The 11,859-nt window shown below is 37.7% G+C and overlaps 1 protein-coding gene across 1 annotated transcript in view; it reads right to left on the bottom strand.

Moving 5' to 3' along the window:
• Nucleotides 1-789: 789 nt before the first annotated feature.
• The window catches only part of PPA1 (inorganic pyrophosphatase 1), a 34,782-nt gene continuing 23,712 nt past the window's right edge, over nt 790-11,859 (bottom strand). Inside the window, exons 7-11 of the mRNA XM_040242182.1 lie at nt 8,138-8,265; nt 7,652-7,737; nt 2,900-2,969; nt 1,849-1,891; nt 790-1,133 (exon numbers count right to left, since the gene is read on the bottom strand). Coding sequence (XP_040098116.1) covers nt 1,102-1,133; nt 1,849-1,891; nt 2,900-2,969; nt 7,652-7,737; nt 8,138-8,265 — 359 coding nt within the window. The 3' untranslated portion in view covers nt 790-1,101. The remainder of the gene's footprint in view (nt 1,134-1,848; nt 1,892-2,899; nt 2,970-7,651; nt 7,738-8,137; nt 8,266-11,859) is intronic.

Below are 11,859 nucleotides of genomic sequence, written 5' to 3'. Positions count from 1 at the left end.
AACAGCCTCTGGCATATATAACATACTACCCAGCAATAGAAATGAATGAATAAAAAGAATGAAGTATAGATACATGTAATGAGAGGTGGGTGTGGTTATAAAAAGATAAAACCAGAGGTCTTTGTGATATTAGAAGTGTTAAGTATCTTGTAGGATACAGGAGCCTACACAGGTTATTATACAGAAAAATACAGCATACAGATGAGTACAAGTAAAACTGGGAGATCTGAGGAAGATGGGTAGGCTATCAGGGCCATATCCTGGTTGTATTATTGTACTGTAGTTTTACAAACTCTTACCTTTGGGGGGAAAGGAATAGAGAAAGTCTCTTTGTATTATTTCTTAACAACTGCATGTGAATTTATAATGATCTCAAAAAAAATTTCAATTAAAACAATCTGAATGCTTAATAATGCCTTTACACAAATTGCATCTCTTTTACAAACGAGGGAGCTGGAGTTGGGTGTTTGGTACCTGACCTGAGATTACAGAGCTAAGTAAGTATATCATGTAGGATTAAAAACTCAGGTCTGCAGAGCTCAAATTTAATGCAGTCCACAAATTTAATCACAGAACTATTCTGACCGATGGCTCACAATGAGACGACAGGAATTAGTAAGAGCAGAATATCAAGAACTACTGTAAATATAAGGGATTTCATTTTCAGGTGCCTAAAAAAGTCAGTTTTTAGTCTAGTAAAACTGAATTGTAACATCAGTCATAGAAAGCAAATACCAAACAGCACCCAAGCCTGCTTCAGATTAAAATAAAAATATCTTAAACCAAGTTGAAACAAAATAATTTTTATTTCCTAACCCATGGCAAACATATACATCCAATATGTACTTATCTTGCATACTCAGTCACAGATGACTTCCAAACTACAACCGCCTTGATATTTAAGCAGGAACTAAAAGTTACCTTAGTTGACATGATAAATGCTCTTAGATGGATCATGTATGAATATACTGGATTGGTGACAGCAGAATCTGACTGATTAGTTCTATAAGTTTAAAGCTTGGAAAAGCTACTACGTTCACATCTAACACTTTCCGACAAGTAGGATGCAGCAATATCAGCTTGTATTCCAGAGGAATTTCCTTAGTTTTTCTGGTGATGGAACCACTTATCCACTGTAGTCAGGAAAAAGAGAAACCAATTAGAATCCCTGTTAAGAATCAAAATTACACCCAACATATAACAGTGAATAATATACTTGCTTTAATAAATACTGCTATGGATTACATTAAATCTACATACATGCATAGCTTCACTAAATTACCAAAACAGGTAATTTATCAGTGTTTTGTTTTGGGCTTCCTTACTCTTGTGGAGAAGGAAATGGCAACCCACTCCAGTACTCTTGCTTGGGAAATCCCATGGACAGAGGAGCCTGGTGGGCTACAGTCCATGGGGTCGCAGAGTCGGACACGACTTGGCAACTAAACATCCTTACTCTTGATGGCTGATCCTACAGATCGGCAATTCTCACCAGAAGAACCTTACAGAGAATTCGAATGTCTAAAGATGGAAAGAGCTGTTTTCTGGGTGAATCAGCCTGTGGCCAGACAGGGAGGCAGAGCCCAGCCTGCTCCAGCCTCCACGAGGCACCTACCAGGAACTCAGAGAACAGTGGGTCGTGACTTGGAAGCTGCTGTCACCGGCTGGCACGAAAGGGGGTACGTACAGCCGTCTTTTTCCCACGGACGCCTCAAAACCCTGAGAGTGCTTCTCCCCATTCTCCTCTTTCTCTGTATGTATGTGGTATATAAGATGTATCTACAGATATACATGTCACTTCCCCACCCATATGCAGAATGTTTAATTTTACTAGAATATACATCTTACCATCTGTTGGTATTGTGCAGGCAGATTCACATGGTGGTGGTAACTAAAACACAATATTAAAATATATTAGTCTAATTCCAGAAAAAGAATAAGCTAAAAAAGTCTATTGACAGAAAGATTAAAAGGAATGTGAACAGAAGACAACTATCTCAAATTCTAAGTTCTAAAAATAATTTATACCAGATGGGAACAATGCAAAGCTTGCTCTACTGCTGAGAAATGCTAACAAATTCAAAACCTCTTAGCTTTTAATGACAACACAGGAGAATAATTAATAAAAATGTTTTTTTTGAAATAATTGAAAAACCAACATATGTATATATAGACTTTATATATACACACATATATATAAAATGTAGGCAGAATGTTCTTATTGAAAAGTAATGGTTGTTAACCAATGGCTTTTCCCTTTTAATTTATCTCAACTTTGTCAAAATTTATATACAAATAAAAATAAATCTAAACGTACTGGCTTCATCATTAAATTGTCTTTTTCCCTTGTACTATACAAGTCAGTAAAGTCAGACCTCATTTTCTTTTGTTTTTCTCATCTAATATTATAAATGAGAATAATTTTAGACAAGCTTCGGTTTTTAGGTTAATCAAAATCAGATTATTTCTTTGATGGATGATTTATTACCTCACCTGAAAGTCTCTCTAGGTCTACAAACCACTCTTGCAATGGTACCTGAAATTTGATGACTTTCTCCATCCTTGCTATGACCAAGCCATGTAAGTTCCCATTGGCACTTTTATGAAAAATGGCTTATGGTAAGTACCCAGGCACTTGGGTTATTTAGAACATTCTAGTCATTCTGAGTCTTACAGTGTCCTGCCTTGCTATCTGCCCAGGTTGGGGTTGACTAGGATTCTCCTCAGGTTCCCTCAGTCCAGTGTCTACTTGAGTTTATGGTTTGTAATTCCAAGACCTCACACTGTAACAGACATACAGGACACCCTCAAATATTCATTGAACGTACTTTCCCTCCCCATTCAACACCGTATTTTTTGGCTGCTGAGTTTGTTTTTTCTCCAGGAAACCTTTACTTACAGCATCCACAATGGCTTTGGCAGCATCAGGATCACACTGGAAGGGGCTCTCAGACACCGTGGTGTTCATGCTGTTACACAAAGGGAAAGTGTCACACTAACGAAAACGTCTCTCATTAAAACTCGTGTTAAAAATAACAAGCTGAAGCTGGTAGGTCAGGTGAGATTCAAGTTTGGCGTTGTTGAAAGATTTCTCACCTATATTAAACATTTTGATTATTTATTTTGGCAAGATACAGCTATTCTTAAGGTAAATTTTACTCAAATACTTTAACAAGTTCAGATTTTAAAATCTGTGATTGAGTGCTTTGTAATTCTTTGAAAGAGCTAAGAAATGCAAATTAAAATGAGAGGTCTATCTTTCCTAATTAGATAAAATGAAAGAAAAAAAAAATCTGGTTTCTATCAGTGCTGACACCTGGCAGGAGCAACACCTGGTTCAATATTCCTGAAAAATAATCTGGTAAAATATGTCCACAACAAAATTAAAAAATTTTTTTAACTAACACCAAAAAAAAAAAAAAAAAAGTGTCCAAAACCTTTTAAAAAGCACATACACTTTGATAGACAAATTCCACCTCTCCAAATTCAGAGATTTAAATAATTATGTACAGTTCATTGCAACACTGTTTATAATAGCCAGGACATGAAAACAACCTAGATGTCCATCAGCAGATGAATGGATGAGAAAGCTGCAGTACATATACTCAATGGAGTATTGCTCAGCCATTAAAAAGAATACATTTGAATCAGTTCTAATGAGATGGATGAAACTGGAGCCGATTATACAGAGTGAAGTAAGCCAGAAAGAAAAACACCAATACGGTATACTGACACATATATGGAATTTAGAAAGATGGTAATGATGACCCTGTATGCGAGACAGCAAAAGAGACACAGATGTATAGAACGGACTTTTGGACTCTGAGGGAGAGGGAGAGGTTGGGATGATTTGGGAGAATGGCATTGAAACATGTATACTATCATGTAAGAAACGAAGCACCAGTCTATGTTCGATACAAGATACAGGATGCTTGGGGCTGGTGCACGGGGATGATCCAGAGAAATGATATGGGATGGGAGATGGGGGAGGGATTCAGGATTGGGAGCTTGTATACACCGGTGGCGGATTCATGTCAATGTATGGCAAAACCAATACAGTATTGTAAAGTAAAATAAAGTAAAAATAAAATTAACAAACAAAAAAAAATAATTATGTACAAAGATGTTCAACATACATGATTTTCAGTACTGATAAGACTGAAAAGCTGGAAGTAAGCAAAATGTCCAACAACAGAGATGATTAAAACTGATTTATCCAACAGACAGAACAATATACAGATGGAATATTTATATTATAAAATATATTTAATGACATAACAAATGCTTGTAGTGTTAACTTTTCTAAACCACAAAACAAAATGTATATATTATATCTGTGCATATGCTTTCACTCAATTGTGTCTTACTCTTTAGGACCCCATGGACTATAGCCCACCCAGCTCCTCTGCCCATGGGGTTATCCCAGCAAGAATACTGGAGTGGGCTGCCATTTCCTACTCCAGGGGCTCTTCCCAACCCAGGCATCGAACCTACATCTCCTGTGTCTCCTGCATTAGCAGGTGGATGGATTCTTTACCACCTGGGAAGCCCATATATTATACATACAATATGATTATTTTTGAAAATATACTTTAAAAAAGGACTGTACAAAGAGAAAACTTTACATGTTACTAAAAGTATCTATGGAAAAACTGAGATTAAAGTGATTTTTTCAAAAAAACTTTTTTTGGTTAACTATGATTCAAAATTTCCTTCATATTGAATTATTATATAATATGGTTATAATCAAAAATATTCTATGAAAAAGAAAAAATATTCAGCCACCTGTTACTTAACATGAGCTAAGGCCATTTCCATAGAAATAATAGGATACCACAAAATAGAGAAGTTATTAAAAGCAAAGTCTCATGATTGTACATGTTCATACAAAGGTGTGTGTGTGTTTTTCTTATGTTTGTGGAGAGACAAATGTTTTTATTTTATAAGACATCATCCTGACTTACAGAGGATTCCTGAGAATTTCCCATAGTTCTTTTCTCCCTCCAGAAAAGAAAATTATAATATAAACAGATGCTGGGGTATGTAGGTATATCTTACCTTGCATAAATGGGATCACACTATGATAAGTATACCGCTATGGACTTTGCTTTTCTCATTTGATATATTTTGGACATCATTCCATATCAACATATAGAGAATAATGTGCCATATACTGTTCTATGAATTGCTTAATCATTACAAGTTAGTTGTTTCTAACTTTTCTGATATTATAAATGACACTGCAATGAACACCCTTGTACATACATCCTTCAGGACTATATAGGATACATTCCTAGTAGTAGTGCTACAAAGAAATACGAGAATTTAAAATTTTGAGATTAATGGCTGATTTACATGTTATACACCAGAAACCAACACAACACTGTAAAGCAATTATCCTCCAATTAAAAAAAAAAGACACACAAAAACCTAGGTACTGACTACTGTCAAACTGCCCTCACAAAGGCTGTACCCATTCAAACTCTCACAACTACATCTAAATGTTGCCACTCCAGGCTATCGCTTAGTTTTTTCACTTGTGCGGATCTATTGAAGGATAACACTACCTTTCTGAGCTGCATTTAAAATTATAAAGTGAGGCTGCACATCTTCTTATATGTAAACTTACTTTTTCTCTCCCTCTATTAGTATTCTTTCTTTTATCAATTTGAGTAAGTCATTTATAAATTAAGAAATTTAGTCCTTTGTAAGGTGTTAAGAAAAAACTGGGAAGAACTGCCTCCTGATACATTAAAAAATCATAAGTAAAGCTTTCTTTTCTGGATTTTGAGTTTGTCTTCTGTTTAGAGAGGTCTTCCCTACTACAAGCTAATGAATTAAACTCACCTGGTCTTTTTCTAGAATTTTCTCACATTATAATTTATCTGTCTGGAATTAAACACTGACATAAGACAAAAGTTGCAAACTCATCCTGGCAGCCAGCGCCAATTAACAGGTGGGTATAAAGCAGCTGGGGTTAAGAACACTGGTTGGTACTGGGCTACTTGTACAGGAGTACCTGCCTGGTTACAGCACCTTTCAGAAATGAAAAGCAGCCACAGCATGAGGGTGGTGCCAGTGTGCATATCTGGGGGAAGAAAGGAATGTAAAGGGCAAGATAGAGATCTAGCCTCATTTTCTTCTTAAATAGGCAGTTGGTGCAAACCTCACCACCACTACCCTTGTTTTTTTCAGGATTTCTGTCACTATTCTGACATGCAGTTTTTTTCCCTAGATGAAACTGAATGTTATTCATGAATATATGATAGCTTTATATTTAACATCTTTTTTATTTCTCTATAGAGTTTTAAAGTTTTCTTCTTCTGGATCGTTCAGATTTCTTATTTATACTTTTTTTTTCTTAAACTCTATTCTACATGGGATTTTTCCTCCATTATAGTTTGTTATGTTCATATACAAAGCTAGCGATGTGCATATATACTCATTTTGTAATCCTCCACCTTATGTTCTTTTTTCTAGGGTTTTCTGTGTACACAGTCATATCATCTGCAACAATTTGCTTCCCCCTTTTCCAGTATTCCTGCATCTTATTTCTTTCTCCTATTTACTTCATCAGCTAGTATTTTCAGAACAACACTAGTTAAGTGGTAATGGTGGCCATTCTCTTATAATCTTTAAAAGAGGGAGTATATTATACTAAAAATAAGCTGGGGCCACACAGACTTGTATGCAAGTCCTCACTCCAAAACACTTACTGTGGTATGACCTTGGTTAAGTTTAATCTCCCCGTATCTCTGTTGCATGCTTGGCAAATATTAACTGCTCAATCAGTATTAGTTATTATTATTATTAGTAGAAGTAGTAGTAGTAGTTAATTCAATGTGCACAGTAGATCCTGGTTTAGTTGTGATGATCCTATATATTTACATCGGAGAATACCAACCCTTGTACTCAACCCATTCTGAGCACGCTGATGCTAAGCAGTTTTCCCCAGTTACCCTTACAAAGCTCTGATCTCATTCTCCCCTTTATAATTTTAGTTTTTACTTATTCAGAGTATCTTTGTGGCTTTTTTTTAAAAAAACTTTCTGCAAAGAAAAAAATGTTGCCTGCTATATTCCAGTTCTACAAGGATCAGGCCATTAGCCACTACAGTCGCCTGCTGACAGTGTGCCCTGAGGGGAATTCAGGATGGAGAAGAACAGGAAAGATTTGGGTATACCGGCCCCTAGATAGTTAACATGAATTTCTAAGAAAAAATTTCAAATGACCCCAGATTCTTGCCTCTCCTCATACATAGAAAAGCACTGAAATCAGTAACTTGAGACGCATTTTCTCTATGATTAGCAGTCATCTTTTTATGCTTGACTACATGTTTTCCCAGCAAAAAAAAAAAAAAGAAAAAGTTTATATCTCTCTTGGCTCCTCCCTTACATCTCTGCAGTAGTTCTTTAGGGCTATCTGAGAGGCTGTCTCCTGGGCTACAGTCCTCAAATAAATTGTAACTCACAACCTTTATGTTGTGTGGTTTTTCCTTCAGTCTACACTTCCTATTGACTTAAGTACTGATAAAACCAGTTATCTCTTTCCTAAGTGAAAGTAACGGTACAATATGTTAAGGTTATTAACGTATCTGGAGTAAGCTAGTCTGCTTTGTGTGTTAAACATGGAGAAAAGAGTTAATGCTTACCAGCTGATTCCTTTTCCATCAGTTTTCTTAGTCACTAATGCTCTCCAATAGTCATGAGTGCTTTCAATAATGTCAATTGCAAAGTTCTATAATTTAAAGAGATACTCGTTAGAATAACAGAAACAAGTTCTTTCCTTTTCTAATTTTGGGCTCGGTTCATAGCATGTGGGATTAGTTCCCCAACCAGGGCTAGAACCCACGGTACTTGCAGTGAACACAGTCTTAACCCCTGGACCACCAGGGAACATCCCTGTTCTTTTCTTATTATCAACATTTTACCAAAGCATGATAGCTTCATCTCTTTTGAATCATTTCCTTGTAACAACAATGGAAGAAAACTGTTTAAATGAACAAATCAACATAAAGCCTGTCTTGTGTCTTTAAACATCTATCTTATGGTCATATAGTCTTTAGATGGTAACAATACGGTTAAATTATTTCTCAACACAGATAGGCCTACAGCTACAGTTCTGAGTGACACCTTACCTTATCTTTAAATTCTGCATTGAAAGCAAACTCATTCTCAGGTTTTCCATCTGGAACCTTGTACCTCCTAAACCAATCCACAGTAGCTTCCAGGTAGCCAGGTTTCAGCCTCTTGACATCATTAATATCTAAGACGACAATAAGATTCTCTTCTCAGACTGCAAGATGTATATGTAATTATTTATGCATTCAATAAAAATACCAAGTACTTTCAAGAGCTATAGGATGGATTGTCAAAAAAGTTCAAATAATGTTAGAACTAATATCTTTTTGAGAAGAGAACATATATACACATTAAAAGAAAATCATCTAGTGTCTTAGAATAGCTCTGACATTAAGTACTAAGAGAACAGTCAGTACCACAATAATTCCTATTAAATAAGAGGAGGGAGAAATGACTGGGGGCTGCACAAGAGCATAGTTTGGCAAGCGTTGTGTAACTTCCCAGGGCTCAAACCTGTGTCTCCTGCAATGCAGGAAGATTCTTTACCACTGAGACACCTGGGAAGCCCCAAGAGAAGGATGTGTGTTTCAATTGCTCAGTCGTATCCAACCCTTTGCGACCCCATGGACTGTAGCCCTCCAGGCTCCTCTGTCCACAGGATTCTCCAGGCAAGAATACTGGAGTGGGTTGCCATGCCCTTCTCCAAAGAGAAGGATAAAAGATACTGAAAGACAGGTTGAGGTTGTACTTGAGGATCACGCTCCAATGACGTACTAAAAGACAAGAAAAAATGCATTACATATGTTCACTGATAGGTTACTTATACATGTGAATAAGCTTGCCTCACTCTACAGTATAGGCATTCAATATCACAATACTATATTTCTGGCCAAAAAAAAAAGTGTCCTCTGTAAAAAAAAAAAAAAAATGTTTTTAAGTTTCTGTATAGTCATTATCAATGTTGATCCTTAATGCCATCAAACTCAAGTTTAAATGACCAAACTGCTTTTCCATGCAAACAAATAGAAGATACAAGTACAAAAAAAATTCCATCAGGAAAATTGTAATTGGAAGCAGGAATATGTTCAACAACAGCTATTTATATTTCTATAATATAAACTTGGCTTAGCCCAATTTGTAATGTATATAGTTAAAGAAAATCATGGATTTTATTATCAGAGTACCACTTAAAGCAGGGAAAGTTTACAAAGTGAACTGGGAAATGTTTAAACACTGATAAATTTCAAGGAACTTATAATTCACGTAAAAGGTATCATCTGATACAGAAATAGTTTGAAAATCCAGAAATCCAAAATGCAAGTGAATGTGGTCTTCTAACAAATTTCCCAACCAATTTTATTCTTTAGGCACCAAATGCAAGTCTGACAATTCAGTTCAATACTGACACTAATGGAGTCAGGTCTCACAGTTAGAGGGCTCAGTTCCACAACAGTGATCCCACTTCAGACGTTGGTGGCAAATTCCAAGCCATGACCACTGGCTATAAATCAGTTTCCTACAACTCTCTCCTTGGGTTTGATAATTTGCCAGAAAGACTCATAAAACTCAAGAACACACTGAGCTTATGTTTACTGGTTTAGTATAAAGGATACAACTCAGGAACAGTCCAACAGAAGAGATGCTTAGGACCCAGTCTGGGGGGATGGAGGGTGTAGTTCCCATGTCCTCTGAGGGGCGGAGAGAGGCATGCCACCCTCCCAGCATTGCAGTGTGCTCACCATCCCAGAAGTGCTCCACATCTCATGATTCCAGACTTTTCATGGAGCCTCCCCTCCCAGTCCCAGGGGTCAGTGGTTAGGGCTAAAGTTCCCACCCTCTAATCATTCAGTTTTTCTGTTGACTGAGCCTGTCTGAGGATAGCTAGGGCCCCACCCTTATTAAGTCACCTTATTAGCACAAACTCAGGTGTAATGAAAGAGGCTCACTGTGAATAAAAGACACACTCATCACTCAGGAAATTCCAAGAGATTTAGTTCTTTGCCAAAAACTAGAGACAAAGATCTAACATATTTCTGTATTCTATCATAGTAAGGAAAAAATGTAAGAACTGATGAACTGTTTGACTTTCTTTGAACCAGATATTGAAAGGTATGCTGGACCCAGACTAGGGAACCCTGGACACTAGACCCAGGGGAAAAAAAAAGTAGGAAAAACTCCAATTTTTGTTCCTCCTGTTGTACTTTATATATCAATTCTGTGCTGTTCCTTGGGTTCAGCCTGTAATCAGCCCACAACCATGAGCAGTAAGAAATGCTCACTTTCCTGATGCCCACAACTGCAGCAGGCGGGTGGCTGGCTGTCGTGGGCCCCACAATGTCAAAGAGGATCAACATGGCCAACCTGGTCACTTTAGTGGGTAGGCCATCCTCCCCCATGGCTCTGTGTATATTCCTCCCAAAGTTGTGGCTTGTCAAGTGCTCTCTCTGCTTAATTCTCTTCCAGTTATAACAGATGACAGACACTGCCTTACACTGACATTTAAGGAAAGCTGTATACTGCTTGCACCACAGGGCCAGCCACCCAGAGAAACTTCCAGGGTTCTAGTAATATTGACTATAAGGGAAATGACACCCAGAAAATGCTGCTGATGTAATGATGCTGTGGCTTCATTAACTGTGGCCAAAGCACACTATTTTAGCACGTGTACCCTTGGGTACACATCTCCATGAGGGGACACCCCACGTCCAAGGGCAGAGAAACCCCAGTAAGACGGTAGCACTGAAGTGGTTGTGAGGAGATACCCCACCTCCAAGGGCAAAGGGGAAGCCCCAGCAAGACACCTTGTCTAACTCAATGAAACTATGAGCCATGCCATGTAGGGCCACCCAAGACAGATGGGTCATTGTGGAGAGGTCTGACAAAATGTGGTCCACTGGAGAAGGGAACTGCAAACCACTTCAGTATTCTTGCCTTGAGAACCCCATGAACAGTATGAAAAGGCAAAAAGATAGGATACTGAAAGATGAACTCCCAGGTGAGGAGGTGCCCAATATGCTACTGGAGATCAGTGGAGAAATAACTCCAGAAAGAATGAAGAGATGAGCCAAAGCAAAAACAACACCCAGCTGTGGATGTGACTGGTGACAGAAGCAAGGTCTGAAGCTATAAAGAGCAATATTGTATAGGAACCTGGAATGTCAGGTCCATGAATCAAGGCAAACTGGAAGTGGTCAAACGGAAGATGGCAAGAGTGAACGTCAACATTCTAGGAATCAGCGAACTAAAATGGACTGGAATGGCTGGATTTAACTCAGGTGACCATTATACCTACTACTGTGGGCAGGAATCCCTTAGAAGGAATGGAGTAGCCCTCATAGTCAACAAGAGAGTCAAAAATGCAGTACTTGGGTGCAATCTCAAAAACGACAGAATAATCTCTGTTCGTTTCCAAGGTAAACCATTCAATATCACAGTAATCCAAATCTATGCCTCAACCAGTAATGCTGAAGAAGCTGAAGTTGAACGGTTCTATGAAGACCTACAAGACCTTTTAGAACTAACACCGAAAAAAAGATGTCTTTTTCATTATAGGGGACTGGAATGCAAAATAAGAAGTCAAGAAACACCTGGGGTAACAGGCAAATTTTGCCTTGGAGTACAGAATGAAGCAGAGCAAAGGCTAATAGAGTCTTACCAAGAGAACACACTGGTCATAGCAAACACCCTCTTCCAACAACACAAGAGAAGACTCTACACATGGACATCACCAGATGGACAACACCAAAATCAGATTGATTATATTCTTTGCAGCCAAAGA

The sequence above is a fragment of the Oryx dammah genome, unplaced genomic scaffold, assembly GCF_014754425.2.
Source record: "Oryx dammah isolate SB20612 unplaced genomic scaffold, SCBI_Odam_1.1 HiC_scaffold_6, whole genome shotgun sequence".
In the NCBI taxonomy this organism is placed as follows: Eukaryota; Metazoa; Chordata; class Mammalia; order Artiodactyla; family Bovidae; genus Oryx; species Oryx dammah.
Note: the sequence above shows the minus strand (reverse complement) of the source record. Positions and strands in the feature narration are given on the sequence as shown.